The 17,389-nt window shown below is 48.7% G+C and overlaps 1 protein-coding gene across 3 annotated transcripts; it reads right to left on the bottom strand.

The window, feature by feature from the left end:
* Positions 1–226: 226 nt before the first annotated feature.
* GFI1 (growth factor independent 1 transcriptional repressor) lies at positions 227–16,184 on the bottom strand. 3 transcript variants are annotated; one of them, XM_030573590.1, is made up of 9 exons: positions 16,102–16,184; positions 15,822–15,997; positions 12,431–15,421; positions 12,089–12,323; positions 11,175–11,381; positions 5,254–5,669; positions 5,026–5,163; positions 3,060–3,225; positions 227–1,624 (listed from the first exon to the last, which is right to left on the bottom strand). In XM_030573590.1, the coding sequence occupies exons 4-9, from the start codon at positions 12,201–12,203 to the stop codon at positions 1,446–1,448; spliced, it is 1,221 nt and encodes a 406-aa protein (XP_030429450.1). In that variant the 5' UTR covers positions 12,204–12,323; positions 12,431–15,421; positions 15,822–15,997; positions 16,102–16,184; the 3' UTR covers positions 227–1,445. The 3 variants fall into 3 exon arrangements, with proteins under 3 accessions (XP_030429450.1, XP_030429449.1, XP_030429451.1); XM_030573589.1 differs by lacking the exon at positions 12,431–15,421; XM_030573591.1 differs by lacking the exons at positions 12,431–15,421; positions 15,822–15,997 and having other exon boundaries at positions 16,102–16,183.
* Positions 16,185–17,389: the final 1,205 nt, after the last annotated feature.

The raw sequence follows: 17,389 nt of genomic DNA, 5'->3' as shown, positions 1-17,389 counted from the left end.
CACCTATCGCAATATATATGGATCACCTGATGATTACCTGTTCTGTTCATTCCTTCTTGGGCACCTGGCATTCACCACTGTCAGAAAACAGGATACTGAACTAGATGGACCTTTGCTCTGACCCAGTATGGCCTTTGTATGTTCTTATACAATGTAGCATAATAATAAAGAATGAAATTTCCTAACTCTGTTGAACTTCTGTACTTCAAGGAAAATAACTATAGAGGATCCTCAATACTTTATTAATTTAAAACATTATTCCAATAAATATGTACCAATAAACATAAGACACTCCATAAAATCTAAATAAAGACATTTACAATCCTGCCAACAAAGTAAAAACAGCATATTTTTCCACTGAGGTACACACAGGGTCATTTAAGGCAAATTCAATCAATTACACGTTCATAATTATTCCTGCCCAGCCTCGGCATGGCAGCATTTAAAAATAAAAATAAAAACCCTTAGTATACAAACAAGTCTATCAGTAACTTGTTAGCTACTTCCCAGTTATTTATAATCAAACCCAGAGTGCTGGTGCTGATGGTCATTTGGACAGAAAGCCTGTGCCTGCTATTTGGTCCTGTTCTTTTCAGTCAGGGGCAATCAGTTGTTCTCAGGAGTTCCTAGTTGTAAGGCATTACTCTGTGCTTTGGCTTTTCCTGTTGAGTCCTTCATAGGCTTCTCCTTCCCCAACTGATGTACAGCAAAATCCCAACCTTTTCAGACAAGCAACCCCACTCCTAACACACACACACACACACACACACACACACACACACACAACCAGGCTTGTCTATACAGACAGACAGAGAGAGAGCTGGAAGGACAGGAGACAAGGACCTGACTCTCTTCTCACACTAGTTTTACAGCAGTGTAAGTCCCGATTTACACCCATGTAAGTGAGATCAGAACCAAACCCAAACTGATTCCTTGGTGCTGAAAGTTGCAAGATATCAGTCCAGCTCCTCCACTACAAGCCCTCCAGACAGAGACTGATCAATAAAGCTATTTAACAGTTAAACTCAACAAAAGCAAGCACTTTTCATAACATTACCTAACAGCTCAGTGTGTTTATCATGTAAACTCTGTTTCCCTGCAAGTTAATTTCAAAAATAAAAAGATGAAGGAATTCATCTTTGCCGTGGGTAAAGGACTTGCCAGCTCACCGATATTTTCTAGCTTATCCACACTTGGAGCTTCAGGTTTCAGATGGAAACATTTATTTTCCAGTGTTGTGAGAGAGAAAGTCCAGCCTTTCAGATCCACTTTCAGAGTCCTTCTGGTTGAAATTTCAAAGCTGTGTCCCATCCTATCCTCCCTGAGATCCTTCCCCAAAAAGTAATGCCAGGGTCTGTGCTAAAGGGCATGACTCAGGGCCATCAGGGAAGCAAGGGAGTCTCTTCACATAGTGTTGTAGGTGCTTTCTGTATCGCAGCTGGGTCTCATTTCAGACCGTGTTGTGTCTCCCGATGTCTCCTTAAATCCACCTTCCTCTGGAAGCCTTTGCCACACAAATCGCAGCCAAAGGGCTTGAAGCCAGTGTGCTTACGACTATGGGTGATGAGGTTGGAGCTCTGGCTGAAGGCTTTCCCACACACCTGGCACTTGTGGGGCTTCTCACCTACAAGGAGAAGGGGATAAAGAGGGCAGGCCCCATCTTAGACAATCAACATAACATCAAGGCAGATCCAGGACAAACTAGCCATAGTCAATGCGTCCCACACTTTGAAGTGATTACCATGCTACAATACTGTCATCTCTAAGTGACAACAGAACAGGGTCACTCTCCCTGGGACAATACTATGGGTGAAATCCTACCCCATTTAAGTTAATGGCAAAACTCCCTTTGATTTCAGTAGGGACAGGACTTCAACCTATGTCTCATTTCAGTAATGTATGTTACCAGATTCTAGTCTCACTTATGCCAGTGTAACTCCAGAGTAAATCGATCAGCTGATTTAGAATTTGGCCAAAGATTTGGCCAATAAAGTCCAATTTTAAAAAAACTGATTGTCTTTCTTCTTCTCTTCCCCTACCCCATTTTACTATTTAAATGGTTCAGCTGAACCAAATTTTTCAAATGTAGCCACTAAAGTTTAGTTTGTCTCAACTTGAGACAAATTCTAAATCAGCCAATGGATTTACTCTGAAGTTACACTGAACTAAGTGAGACAACTTTATAATAATAATATTTAAGTTTGTTTTTCACAACCGTCTGCGACCTTTTTGAAAGTCAAATACTTTGACAAAGAGCACTGATTTTATATATGTATATACAGATCACTATCATTTTTTATGATTTAAATCCATGATGCTAGCAGTTTGAAAGGGAAGCTTTATTTTTAAAGATCCCTGAGAATACCTTCTGCCTCTTTCAACAACATTCTTTGAAAAATGGTTTCCTTGAGTAATTTATCTGCAGTGTATTAATTTCCATATTCATTATCATCAACAATGAAACTTGAGAACTATGCACCTCTCCTCCCATTATATGCCAGACTGCAACCATTTGATTGGAAAGTCCGGGTGGAAGCCCAATAGATAGATAATCTTTGAGTAAATATTTAGACTGAGAGTTGGACCCTGGGCCCTTGAGTTTAGTGTTTAATCTAGAGGAGGAGGCTGCTGCTGCTGCTATTGTAAAGTGGCAGGCTATGCAGATGGAGATGCAGCACTCAGATTCACCTGTCATTTTCCAAGGGTCATAGCTCTAAATCAAGGCCATATGAATATATTGTTCTACAAATCATCTTACAGAGAAGCCCTTCTGAATAACCACAGGGAGGATCCTATTAAAGCAACACTGATTGGACAGTGAGGATTTCAGGTATTAAACAGAGGCTGTTCATGAAACCAAGTTCAAATTTCCCTTCTTTGCACCATTGCTCTGTTTAGGTTTCCACAGTGTGAGCTACCCCGGTGGGGCAAGGGCCCAGCAGAGGTAGCTGCATGCACTGGTCTGGCTGAAGATGACTGGATTGGTGGGACTGGAGAATCTCCTCTCCAGAATCTATTCTAATTAACAGGGGCTGAACACCAGCTGCAGCAGGGCTGACCTGTGTGAATGAAAGTGTGTTTCTTCATGTCAGATTTCTGGTGGAATCGTTTCCCACAGTACTGACAGGGGTAGGGTCGGGTGTCCGAGTGGATGAGCAGGTGGGTGGAAAGGGTGGAAGATCTCTTAAAGCTCTTGCCGCAGATCTTACAATCAAAGCTGCGTTCCTGCAGAGAGAGGAAAGACACACACCCCGTTATGCCACTCCTGAGATCTCTTCGCAATACAGTTAGCCTGCCAGTGCATTAACAAACACCCCCATCCCAGGAACCACATCCTCCTATCCACTAGGCCCAGTGAAGGCACTAACCTTGGCATTACTGCCCCACTTGGTAAAACACATCCCTGATTCACAGTCAGATAAATTCACCTTCCTCCCAATTCTATGCACCACTCAGACCTAGTGATTTTGAACCGCTCTTCCAGACGAAGGGACTGTCTAGGACTAGCTACTTTGGTGCCTCAGACTTTGCACTAGATATGTGCACATTCCAGGGGGCTCCAATGGAGAAGCCATGAGACTTCGCTGAGCAGCCTGATGGCCACAATACAGCACAGTGGGGCATTTGGTTAATGACATTGCAAGGTACAGGACCCCACCTGACATCTTAACAGTGCTGAGGACCTGGGAGAGTGAGGCATTTAGGGGAACGTTTGGATTGGGTTGAATTCTGTTGGGCAGTTATTGCTTGCTGCTAGATTTACTTTTCATCAACATTCAGGTCAAAGGTGCCTAGGGCTTTAAGATCAGAGCCTTTTTGGTTGTTAATATTTTTATAAATCAAAATACATACACTGGAACCACTACCTCTCCCTCCACTCAACTTCCTGTCATATCCTTAGATGCCCCATCAGGCACTCCTCTCCTCCTTTCACTATGCTCCCTCTCTAGATACCCCATCACAAAATCCTCTCTTCCTTCAGTGCTTCTTCCCCTACCACACACTCCTCTCTTCTCCCAGCACTCACTCTCCTCCTCCAAGGCCATATTATGCTTTTCAGACACGTCTGCTTTAAGTCTGTAGTTGGCAGGCAGCATTTGCTTGTTGTGCTCAGACCTAAATGCTTCCTCCTCAGGGTTTGAATACATTGAATTGCTCTTTTTCCCATTGTTTAACTGGTGATATTTCCCTTCCTCAGACGCCCTGCAGTCACACACGCATTCACTTGCAAATAAAACAGCAAACAAGTCTCTCTGTAACTCTGTCCTCCTGAAGCTGACTTTGGGAGGGAAGATTTGTCAGGCCAAGTGAGTGGGTGAAGGGAAAATATGGTACAATATCAGCAGGTGGAAAAAGTTACAAATCCTCCTACCAAAATTAACGACCATATTCTTCTTGTGTGTGACTCAGATCACGTTGAGATGGGTGAAGTCTGCTCTCTACACAGGACTAGGTATTCAGGTGTTCACTGCGCGCGCGCGCGCACACACACACACACAGAGTAACTAAAAAGGAGGGAGAGAGGGAGAAGAGCTGGAGGGTGGAGACAATGAGTTTCTTTAACTGCTAAAAAGTCCACCATCCTGCTGCAAGGTCCTGACTTTGTGTGAGAGTGACATGAATAGTTGTTTTATTTGTAAAGTACAATAGGTGTCCATAGCTCATTACAAACATAGGGCCTGGGAAATGTGGAGGAAGTTTGGTATGTATTCTATTTTGTTAATTTCATTCTCCATGTTTATAGTGCCTGGATCCTGGATGCCTACCTGTCACCATGTTCTCCTCATTCAAGAGCCCACCTGCCACTGTGCCGCCATCAGCCTCAGCACTCTCCTTCCTCTGAAAGCCACTATGCCTCTCTGACTCCCTCACCCTGAGTGCCTTCCTACACCATGGCCCGCTCACCCTAAGTGCCCATCTACCACCATTCAGTTGCCTCAGCTGCCTCTTTGGTTCTGTACCCATGGTCCTGGCTACTTGCCTTAGCACTGAATGCCTCCACCAGTGTGCCTACCCTGCTCTTACCTGGGAGTGCACAGTCTTGTGCTGCTCCAGGCTGACTGCATGGCCAAAGGTCTTGCCACACATGTCACAGGCGAAGGGTCTGGTGCCGCTGTGCGAGCGGCGTACATGCACCTCCAGGCCATGTGGGGTGGAGAAGACCTGAGGGGAGAGAGCACACAGGGATCAGGCAGGCTAGAATGAGGAGGCAGGGGCTTGGATAGGACCAGAGTGGAGGAGGTCGGTTCCTACCTTGCTGCACTTGACGCACTTGTAGGAGCCAGTGCTGATCAGCAGTGGGCGGCACAGAAGCTCTGACTCCACCTTGATCCCACCTGGGCCTTTCTCCTGCTGCAGCCCAGGCTGGGCCTCTGCATAGAGGCTGGGTGTTGCTGCTGATGGCCGCTCGAAGAGTCCCGGCCCAGGGGAGCTGAAGTCACGATAAAGTCTCAGGGCTGAGCCACAGTCTGCACCAAAGAGGGCAGACTCTGAGCTCCGCTCACAGAAGAGCCCCAGGGCTGAGCTACACTCCAGGGTTGGGCAGGGCCTGTAGTTCTGCACCAAATGCCTCAGCTCAGAGCTGCCCAGGGTGCTCCATGCATATGGCTTGAAGGGCGCTGAGAATGGAGGCGCCTCATCCAGGGAGGGGCAAACAGAACGCTCAGACGCTGTGGAAACACAAGGGGAGGGAGCAATTAGTGGGGTTCATAGCCACCACCCACTGGGCACAAAGCAGCACCTCAGAAGCTCAACACCGGTTCCAAAGCCAGAAACCTATCAGTGCTGCACACTCACTCACATGAGGGCTGCCTCTAAGGGGCAGGAGGGGGCTGTTACCCTGAATAGTGCACTATAGGCTTAATGCATTCATTGCTACACTCTGCACACGCTGCCAAAGCCAGCTTTTCAAAAATGGCCACTCATTTGGGGTGTCTCAGTTTTTGGGTGGCCAGCTTGGAACCTTTGGCTTGATTTTCACAGATGTTGCTCACCTGCATCTCCCTTTGACTTTGACTGGAGTTCTGGGTACTCAGCACCCATGAAAAACATACCCAATATGTGCCTCAGACTGGCCATCTAAAATGAATGGCTACATTTGAAATTTTTGGCCTGAATGACTAGGCAGTAATGTAAAGCACACATAATAAATAAATAAATAATGAGCCTAGCTCTTATACAACACTCTTCATATTCTCCTACACATACCATTATGGACATGCCAGGAGCAGCTCCCTAGTTAATGGTGTGTTGCATTTTGCACTTTTAGCAGAACTGAAATCCTTCTGTTTCCCAATTTAATGTCAGAATTAGTCTCCAGATTTGGCACCATAAGGCGTTAGAGTACAGTTGAATTATCTCTGTAATATTCCTCACTTTTGCAGAGGAACCATTTTTAAATGGTCCCTTGCTGAAATGGAGATGTGTAATCTCTGGATTCCTTTAGTGAAACAAGCATGGGCCCCAAAAACTCTGAATTTCACAAACTCCAGCCCGGACAAATATTATGAAAACCATGCGCATAAACCACATGTAAAATTGAAGACACAAACAAGAGTGATTGCCCTTCCTGGTCATAACCTACACGACCTGCACCACAACAGACTCTTGGGGCTCAGATCCATCACTTACTTCTGTTTTTGCCAAGAACATGAAAACAAAAATGTTTGAGATGCTTTCGGTTTTTTGCTTTGCCAACATTTTCCAGCCAGCTCTAACTTGAGCCAGCAGTTCTATTCATAACCCTAGTGAGGGAGATGGGCAGCAGGGTTGTAGAAATGGGCTCTGGGAAAGAGCATGAGCTTCAGAGAGCCATGAGGATTGAGCAGGGAGAGCCAGGTTTGGAGGACATGGCTGGTCAAGTGGGACTTTTGAGAAACAGGAGGGTTAACAGAGATGTGCCAGGAGACAGGGAGGAAATAGGCTTGGGGCATGTAGCTCAGAGCTAGGACATGAGACATGGAGAGATGGAACCCAACTGTCTCGGCCCTGACACACTGGACCTTAAAGGGTTTCCTGAGTACCACTGCCTTGGCTCCCCATCACGCCATCCAGCAGCACAGGGGGAGTCGAGTGTCTCTGTGCTGAGGCATCTGTGTATCAGGGGCTCTCCACAGAATAGTTGCACTATGGACTAGGAAGAAGAGGCAACAGTGGAGAGTATTTAATTCACTCTCCCATGCTGATGCCTCCACATAAAGCCATTTGGCTTCATCACCTCAGGCTGCCTGAACAACCTCACCTCTCCTTCAGCCAAACACCTCTTCCTGCAAACTGCTACTTCTATAGCCACAATTACTCCCCTGGCTCCTCACATCCCCAGTCAGAGGCAGCCTCACACTCTCTCAAAACCCCTTGACACACCAGGATGAGGGTGAAGATACGTGGCTATGAATGCTGTAAAGGAGGGAGCTGAGAAGGAAAAAGAAAATGATGAGTGGAGATGGCGCACTGAATGACTTGGCTCTTATTCCCTTGCTTTGTACACTTTATGTTGGTGGGATATGCAGTCTAGAAACCTCCCATCAAAATAAGGAAGATGTTTGTGTGGGAATACCCATACCCACACACATCACACACACTCACTCATACAAAATGGGTCTGTAATGCTGACACGATGGTGAACACGGTCTGTCCTGCTCTGCACTGACTGCAAAGCTGTGGTCAGTAACATGTCAGCTCTCTCGGTTCTTCACAACCAGTGTCTCAGTGTTGTCAACTATTGCAATTTGATCACAAGTCTCAGAGTATTTGCCTGTTCTCTTAAAGCCCCAGCTTCCGGAAGGATGTGATTTCATCAGCATTTCAGCTTTCTTTCTGTTATTAAAGTAATTTTCAGACACTCATGGTTGGGGTGGAAAGCTTGAAAACATGACCCCTCAATGCTCCAGCACTAGAAGGCAAATCAAAATACCCCCCAGGGCCTTATTTTTTAAATCTCATGATTTTTAAGCCAGTCTCTTATTTTTAGGGGTGGGAGAAGGGGATGACTTTTGATTTTGAACCCTTGGAGTAGGCAATAGGGATGTGGTAACATTGGGTAGTGCAGACCAGTCCTGTAGAGTCCCACCGACATAGATACACACCCTTCCTATGAGTGCAGGTGCCAGGGCAGAGCACCCCACACACTGGGCACACCCTCACTAAGGACTGGATGGAGTCACAGAGGCACAGCCCTGAGGTGGGGAGGGGTGACACTGCTCCTCTGCCCCAGAACGCTTCCCAGCACCAAGGGCAGTGCAATCTGCTCCCTCCCCTATCCCACGCCAGTGCCTGGGCAGAATCATGTCCCGCCTTTCCTCCACCTCCAATAAGGGCTAGTGGGACTTTAGCCCTAATGACTGAACTAATAAATGAATAGGCAGTACTCTATGTACACAAAGATACACACACAAACACACACCCCATCTCTCTGCCTTCCTAGCTAGAGTCTTATCCCTGGGAAAGGTATCATGCAAATACAATAGCAATGACATATTTAATAGTATATATTAATATGATTTAAATTAATCAGTTATACATTATGAATATGTATGGCCAGGTGTTATTATATACATATAAAGAGAGCTTACAGGTGTAACGTATTTATATATTACAGTAATTTGCATAAATACAGTAGATGTATGGTATTTATAAATATTATTAATAATACTATAAATAAATCTACTTTATGCAAATTACTATGGCATAAATACAATATTTAGATTTAATTTTACCCACTAATGAAATGTGAATACATATATTCGTTTTGCAGATCACATGGAATATGAACATGGATCATATTCTATTCCACTATAGGCACAGAGCATATGTATTCTATAGCGTCTGTGTCTATATACACACTCTCAGAGCCTCTGCCCTACATGGATTTCATTTAGAAAAGCTGTTTCTCTCTTTTCTTACTTGTCAAGCACAGCAACGATCTTTCCACAGAAGAATAAATCCTGCCGTGAAAAATTAAAATATGGTATCAATACATCCCCGTGACCTAATTAGACCTTCGGTGGTCTTACAAATTTCTGGGACAGAGAAGTTGGCGAGGGAATGGGCGGCGGGGGAGGACGGAGGAGAAAGAATTGGCGGGAGGAAGCTTGCTGTCCTGACACTGCTTTCAGGCTTGCCAGACAGCTCGTACCTGCCTCTCTATCGATGCCAAGCTGGCTGAAGTATTCAGTGTAAAGATTTCAGCAGCATTATTAGGGGACACGCCTATCGGGTCGGATCAGTGGATGCCAGGGACACCTGCAATCCCCACTTCACTCCTGGGATATATGTTCGTTAAGAATGTAACGGGTACAGATCCCTCCAGTACTGATGCCCCCATCGCATAATCAGTTTCAGCTATAAAAAATTATCTCATTTTGTTAAGACGCGCTCCCAACGCACCTTCCTCGACGCACTCACAGCAAATGAAACGCTGTAGGCAAGTGAATTTTAGGAGGGGAAAAATAATCGTGAATCAAAACCTAGGCGCAGATCTAGTGAAGACTGTCTCTCCAGCGATCTGTGTCCACATGTTTACAGACACAAGGTGGGTTAGGTAACAGGTTTTACTGGACCGTCTTTTGTTGGAGAAAGAGACAAGCTTTCGAGCGTCCACAGAGCTTTGCTTCGGGGCTGGTAAGCTGGACGGCTTGTCTCGCTCACCAGACTCTACCTCATCCACCTTGTGCCTCTAATATCTGGACCTGGAACCAAAACGGCTACAACAACGCTCAGCATGTTTACACACGGCGGCTAGGGCGCGATCTACAGGACCCCCTCCAGAAGCCATTAGTTTGGGGGGGTGTTAGTGTTAATTATATTGCTATTATTAATTAGAATGCAGATAACTAAGCAAACCAGATTAAATTTCATCCCAGCATTTTGTCGTGTGTACCATTTTATTTGCCTTGAATCAAACCCTGGGGGCTTTTAAAATGTAGAGCTGCTCCCCTGTTAGACACAGACGTGGCTATGCAGAGACATTACAGGGACAAGGTAGGAATGAAAATCAGGAACAGGTTTTTGTTTGTCTGCGGGGGTTTGTTGATCTTGTAAAGCTGAGACAAATTTTTTCCTTTCCAGGGACAGAAATTGTTGCTTTTTGCACCCAGTTTATGCACGCACACACTTTGTCTTTTTTCAGCTGCAGCTTTTTAACGGAGGCAATAAAAAGCTTTGTTATTTTTGTTATAAAACGACACGATTGTATTTTTAAATGAGATAGTATTCAAGCCAAAGTCAGGTCTGCATCTTCTCCCACTGCTCCGGCCACATCAAAGACACAACCAGGGAGCTAGAGACAGAGCGGTAGCTATAAGTGTGAGCTTCCTGGATTTGGGGTGTTTAAATCTGACCGTCATTATTTTCATCTGTTTTTCAGGAATGCATTTTTAGAAAAGAAAAAACAAACTTTTTTAGACAAGAAACAAGAAATAACTTGAATGGGAGTTTGGAAAGTATCTAACGGACAATGCAAACACACACACACATACACACTTATGTTTACTATAGGTGTATAGATAACCGTGTATCTACATTTACTAGTTTTCATAACACTAGCGGACCCTAGCGCAGTCCGATCTATCATATGAGCAAACTCAGAGACACTGTAGCAGCCTATTATATTTAGACACCAACACTAATTTGATACTCCTGTGATTTGCATTCTTCAGTATTTCAAGGCTCTTCAGTCAAATTATTGTTCTATATCCACTCGTGTCCATGCTCAGTCCGGGCTAGATCATGCTCTGTGTGAAGCCAACAGGAACGCTGGACTCCGTAAACTAAAGGTGCATGTTTAACACCGGAGTAAGATGCACAGGGAAGCTCATTTCTAACCCAACGCAATGTACAGGGGTTGTCGGGATTCAGTGTAACACACAGTGGAGGCTTTTTCTTCTTAACAGCTACAGGCACATTGCTAACACAACCGACAGCTGCTGCGTTTGCATGGGTGCTGGTCGGTGCTGGCCGGGAGTGGATCCGGCAGGACGGTTTGCAGCCAGGAGCCCCCATCATCTCAAAACAGCCACTCTCCAGCCCGGCCGATTTCCCTGGGCTGGGACGGCCCTCGACGGCGGCTCCCCGAGAAGAGGCTGGGGAGGAAGCGAGCCCCTTGCCCTGGGCTGCCAGCCGCGCCCCCTCCCAGACAAAGCCCCCAGCCCGCAGGCGGTGCCGGCTCCGGGCCCTACCTGGCGACACGGACGGGGACGGGGGTCTCCAGAAGTCCTCGAACTCCGACGCTCGGTCGCAGACGCTGCCCTCGCAGCTGGGAGCCGAGTCGGAAGCGCCATCCACGGCCTCGCTCAGGTGGGATTCCGGGGAGGCGCGGCCCCGGGGGGGCTCCGGGTCCCGGAGGCCGGAACTGCACAGACCGGTCTCTGCCGGGATCTTACTGTCTGCGGGGGACAGAGGCGAGAAGGGCCCTTACCCCGGGGCAGGTGGGGAGAGCCCGGGCCCCGGGGCCCCTGCCTCCCCGCCAGGGCAGCGTCCCCCTGCGGCCGCCCAGCGGCGCCTCTGCCCCAGCACCTGGGCAGCGCCTCCCTCTGTCCCCACCGCTCCCGCACTCAGCCCCGGCCCGCTGCTTCTCCGGGAGACCCGCAGACTCGGCCCGTGCAGGGGCTAGGCTCGGGCCGGCTGCCAGGGGTCCCCATTCAAACACTAGCCCAGGGCAGCGGAGTCCTCGGGGCGGCAGGGGACAGCCCCTGGACTGCAGCCCCGACTGCCGCTTGCCAGGCGCTGAGCTCCCCCAGTACTGGGCGGGCACCTGGCAAGGGGCAGACGCGGGGCAGAGACCTGGTCGCTGGGATCCCCTGCGCATCCCTTGGGCCGCATCTCCCCACCCCGCCTCCCCAGTGCTCCATTGCTACAAGCACCAGTCCCCCTGCGCGCGCGCGCGCACACACACCCGGGGCCGCGTGCCTTTGCCCCGCGAGCTCCCCCGAGCCCCTTGCCGGCCCTCCCAGGGCTCTGTGGTTGCCTGCAATGACCTGGCACAGCCCCCTTGGCGCAGGTCAGGCTCTGATCCCCCACCTCCATCTGTACCGCTGCACCCGGTGCCCGAAGCTGCAGTGCCGCGGCCCCTGACCGCAGGTACCAGCCCTACCAGCACAGATCTGAGCCAGCAGGCTTTCCAGGCGCAGGCTGCAGTCCTCGTCCGGACAGCGGGGCTGGTGGTAGCTGTGCGCCTTCTTACTCTTCACCAGGAAAGACCTCGGCATGGTGAGGCTGCTCCTGCGAGGCGCCTGTCACTCTCCGCGGCTGTGTCTGCGCCCCGGACACCCCAAATCACTAGCAGCGCCACCCGTGAATCGCCTTAAATCCCCAGCCTTGCATGTGCTCTGCAGAGAGATTTGACAAGCCATTGGTTAGGGATCTCCGGGGGGACTGGAAATCGGGACAGGGCGGGGAGGGGCGAGGGGACGGGGCAGGGGAGGAGCATGCGTACAGGACGGCTCCGTTCACCAGGTGGCATTCAGACAGGTGGTTTCAAAACAACGCGTCTCCAGACGCATCAGCCACAAACTAGGCTATCGGCTCGGGGTGCGGGGGTCGTTTCTTAGGTGTCTCCAACCAGCTGGGAAATCAAACCCGCCGCGCTGCGAAGAAGCGACACTGCTCGTTCACTCTGTTATTACTCCAGAGGGCGTGACGCAGTCCTCCCCTCCTATCTTTCATCAGGAGGGTGGGCTGGCGGGAGAGGGGCTGCTTGCAGCTTGTTGAGCAACAGGCAACCAACAGACGGGGAGAAATAACACGCTAGTCGCCTTTTGCACCATCCTCACCTTGGAGAGCTCACACAGGAGCAATCTGCCCAGGCAGTGCAAACGAGGCGGATCATTTCGTGTGCCAATTTACAGAGGTGAAACTGAGCCCATTCGTCACTCACCCGAGAGATTGAAAGGCCCCACAAATATCACTGTGCGCTCATTCCCTCCGAGACTGCTAATAATAACAAATAGCTCGACAAACTGATTTCTAACCAAACTTTTGCGAGATGCCTGAGTTACAATAGTGTAATGTTTTCATAATTTGCATGGCTGTAAACATTTTTAAAGTTCATCAGTGGTGCAGGAACAATCTGGGTTATTTGCAGGGTCTTCCCTCTAAGATACTCTCAAGCAATAGCTTGTATCAGATTGATTTTGTGGAGGCTAAATTGCAAGCAGAAAATAGCGGTGTCTGGCTCTGTCCTGCTGCGCATCAGTCCAAGGAGGGTCCTGGATACTGAGTACTGGGAGAAGAGAAAGTTTATTCAAGCACATCAGGAAAGAAATGCCAGCTACGCGCCTGCTGTCTTCTGCTGCTGGGAAGTCAGGAGAGCAGCAGCCTTCAACCTGCTGTCTGATGTCTGGATAATTTAGTGAGATCACCCGTGTTCATTTACCCTTCTCCCCCCCCGACTCAGTTAACAGTCCCCGCCAGACATGATTCGGTGTGGACGGTCTCTTCATATTTGCATTAGATCGAAGAGCTACAAATAGGCGGCAAAGCGTAGCCAACACACTTTCTGAAACGATGTAACAACTGCATGTAAAGTGGGGACATGTATGAATGACACCGTATTTCTGTCCCAGAGACTGTCTGCTAAAGGGTTTTCGGCGACATCAGTATAAATGGGATTAATTTGGTTGGGGGGGGGGAGGGAGTATAATTAAATCTACAAACTAAATCCAAAATCTGAGAGTTATTCAGGTTGGAGTATCGTGGTACATCCCTGTCCTAGTTCAAATGTCCACTGTTGAATAAACTTAAAAATATATTAAATTGTAAACAAAAATTTAACTGTAACAGGAAGAACTGAGATCTCTCCACACACTTGCATCGAAAAGAAACCTGGGGGAGAAAATCTGTTTACAGGTTTCCTTTGGGGTCTCCGGAGTCAGGGGTTTAACGAACAGACAGGTGTGCTATTGAGATCAGCTCTGTCACATAGAGCCTCAGAGCTGGGCTGCCACAACACCTGTACTCGGCACTTTGCAAAGAGAAATATACCCATGTCTGAGCTCTAATGCCGGTATGTCCTCCGCCAGCGCCGGCTCACCACTCCTGGGGTAAGGAGCCAGCCTGCGCTTTCTACGAGGCAACAAAGGAAGACGCTGGATCTTGTCACGCACGCGGCATTGAATTTAAGATGGGTTTGGTTTTTCTGTAATGGCTTCAGATTGTTATGAACAGTTAAAAGAGGTCTTGTCTGATTTTATTTACCCTGGTAGGGCCGCGCCCAGAGGGGAACCAATCAATTGCTGCAGATACATTTTTTTCAGCTGGCAGCTCTGTAATTTACAATACCAGCAATCGATTGCCGTTCATTGCTCACGCAGGTGTTTTAATATTTATTCCGCCTCGTTCATTTTTTTGCCATCGAAAAGATGTAAACAAATATAGTAAATGTTATTCAGTGGGATCATTTTTAACCCCCTGTACATTAAAATAGAGGTTCTTTTGACAGGATCGCCCGAAAAGCAGTTGTTCTCTTCGCTACAGTATTTTCAGATCGTTCTGTTTGCTAAAGTGGTGGGAGAGTTTCTCCCCTGTTCCACCTGTTCCTTAATTCATCCTTGAAAAGGAGGCACTGTTAACCGTGAAAGGAAGGGGATAAAAATCAAAGTGGCTTGATAAATTTGTTGACATATTTATCATGAGCCACAGGAGTCTGCCCTCTATTGATTCGCTAACACCGCCGCCGAGGGGGCCTCAAAAATATTTCAAACACTTTAAAAATCTCAACTTCTGTTTTTTTTCCCTCCAAAAGCCTGGGCACGTCTGTGCGATGGGTAGCACCCCCCAGCTTCGCTCCTGGCGTGCGCTCCAACACGTGTGCGCGCGCAGGGCTGTCCACACTGCCCTTCTTGTCTTCCCGCGCACTCCTTCCACACACCGTTGGAAAGGAAAGTTACTTCGTTGCCTGATTCCAGTTTGTTAGAGTAACTCGCTGCTTTCTCTGAACAAGACAAATCGGTTTCCTTATCTCAGTTCTGGCTGCTGCTTAAATCTGCGCTCCTTGCTGAAAGCCAAGGCCAAATTTTCTGAGATGGCAGATAATCCCAGCCAGTAAATGTGGGAACACGGTTTCCCAAACCCACCTGGCATTATCCGACCCACCCGTAAGGAAGTGAAACATATGGCAGGAACTCGGGGAACGTTTAACCAACAGCAGAGCTGTTCTCTCCCTCTGCGCCAGGAAATCAAAGCGAGACCCACATTCCCCAGTGATGCTGGCGCTCGGGCTTTTCGGGCACATGGACGTCAGGCTCCGAGCCTGTTCCGGGGTCAGTCAGTGATGCGGCGAGGGCGCAGGCCTCGCTTTCCAGCAGCCTGTTATATTTCGGGCTCCGTTTTATCTTTGGGCCATTTATGGTTATTATTCGCCACGAGCTTTCGTTTCATTTTCTCTCCCCGCTCCCAGTGGCCGCGCTGTTATTAACTGTTCTCCTCGCTGCATAGGAAGAGGGAGGGAGGCAGTGAGCAGCTCCACCCGCACAGCTGGGCACTCTCAGCCCTTCGCAGGAGGGCCGGGCAAAGCCAGTTCCGTTTCCCTGCAGTGCCCCGGGCGCTCCCTTAACGCGCCCTGCGCTCCGGACGGCTGCTGGGGAGGAACCGAGGAGGAGTCCGTTTTCCTAGCGGATCTGCCCTCTGCCCCTGGGGAGATGTGTGTCTAACCCCCCTCCCCTTCGGGGCTCGGGGCTGAGCAAAAAGCAGCCGTCTCCCAGGGGCTGAGCAAAAAGCAGCGCTAGTAGGTTTGTCCTTTGCTCTCAGGGAGACCCGCGGGCCAAGGGGGACAGGACATTTCCCCCAGCCGGCCAGGGGCGCAAGGCAAGACAAGGAAAGCTGCTTACCATTTGGAAGCGTGGCTGCAGACAGCTTTGTGCCACACAGGCTGCTAGTTTAGGTGACTTTAAATTTAGCCTCCTTAAGGAGAGCTGGTGTCTGACTTTGCCCTTTTTTTCCTCTCAACTCCTTCAGAGCTCAGCCCCCAAAACCACAAATTCCACTTCCTGAGCGTTAGGAGCTTCTGCAACAAAAACGCGTTAAAAAACTTATCAAATCAACACCGGGTTTTCTTTCTCTCTCTCTCTCTCTCTCTCTCTCTCTTTTCCTTAAATGAAAAGGTCTTACCGTATTCAGCTTGGCAGGGTTCGCCGGGGTGACATCCAAGTGTCATTCTGCAACAGGGCGTTTCATTTCACTCGGGGTTCTGCTCTAGAAATTACACACAGCGAGCTGAACTATTCTTGGATCCTCTTCAACTTCCGCAAAGAGAACAGGTCACAGATTCAAAACACAGATTGACTCAAAAAGGGGGGGCGGGGGCTGGGGACTGTGCTCGGAGGAGCTGACACAAAACTTTCAGGGAAATTCAAACCTCTCAGCTCAGCCCCCCCGCCGGTCCTGGGAGGGCTGAACAACCCCCACGGGCCAGTCTAGACGGGGGTTGTATTATGGATCGGGTTTAAGGCAGAGCATTGTACAAAGGAGCCCTTCCCTACCCTAGAATTAACTTGTTGTGGAAACTCTTTTGGGATAAATACACCCAGCAGCGCTGAAAATACCGTGACACCCAAACCTAGAGATTTGCTCATTTCCCTTTGGATTTAGGCAATGGTTAAATATGGAAGAGGTAGGCGAGATTCTCTCCCTCCCTTTGCACAGAGGTTATTGTAGCTACAGAGTGATTCAAACACCGCAGGCAAGAGACACACACTCGGGAAACGACTGCCTTAGAGCAGCCTTCCTTACCTAATTTCCGGTGGTCAGTTTGCTAAATTAGAAAGGATCTGTGAGAAAGGCGCTTGCTGCACGCAGCGTGCAGACCTGAAGTCACCAGAGCTAGTGGGGAAGGGGCGGAGGAAAGCACCGCTCGGCTAGTGCACCGTTATTATCCAATTTAGCAGCTCTTTACTGACTTCGTGCAAGAAAAACGTCCTTTAAAATTAGAGAGGGGCTCACACCGCTGCAGTTCTCCTGCCCCGCTCCCCAAAGTTTGCGGGTGCTCCGATCTGGGCTGTTGGCTCCTCTCATTATAAAAGAGAATGGACAATTGATTGACATAATTCGTATTCTGAGCTAGTCTTTAATTCTGACACATCCCAGCGCCCTAAATCCGGGCTTCAGTCTGGCCCTTCTGAGTTACACGATTTCTTTTGCGATGCACAGTAGGCAGAGTAAACGCACACCCTGGAGGGGAAAGGGTAGGATGCTGCGACTTTTGCGAATGGAGAGCTCAGCTCTCCAGCCTGCACAGAGACTTTGGGACACCCCACTCCCTGACTCCTGCTGCTCAGGGGAGAAGGTCCTCGCTGAAATAGTCAAGACTGTGCAAACATTGGCCGCACTACAGAGCTGACACTCGTGTTTTGAAGAACTGATTCAGAAACAGCTGGAGAATTGGGAAAGCTACCGAAGA

The sequence above is a fragment of the Gopherus evgoodei genome, chromosome 8, assembly GCF_007399415.2.
Source record: "Gopherus evgoodei ecotype Sinaloan lineage chromosome 8, rGopEvg1_v1.p, whole genome shotgun sequence".
NCBI lineage: Eukaryota > Metazoa > Chordata > Testudines > Testudinidae > Gopherus > Gopherus evgoodei.
This window is presented reverse-complemented; position numbering and strand designations above follow the sequence as displayed.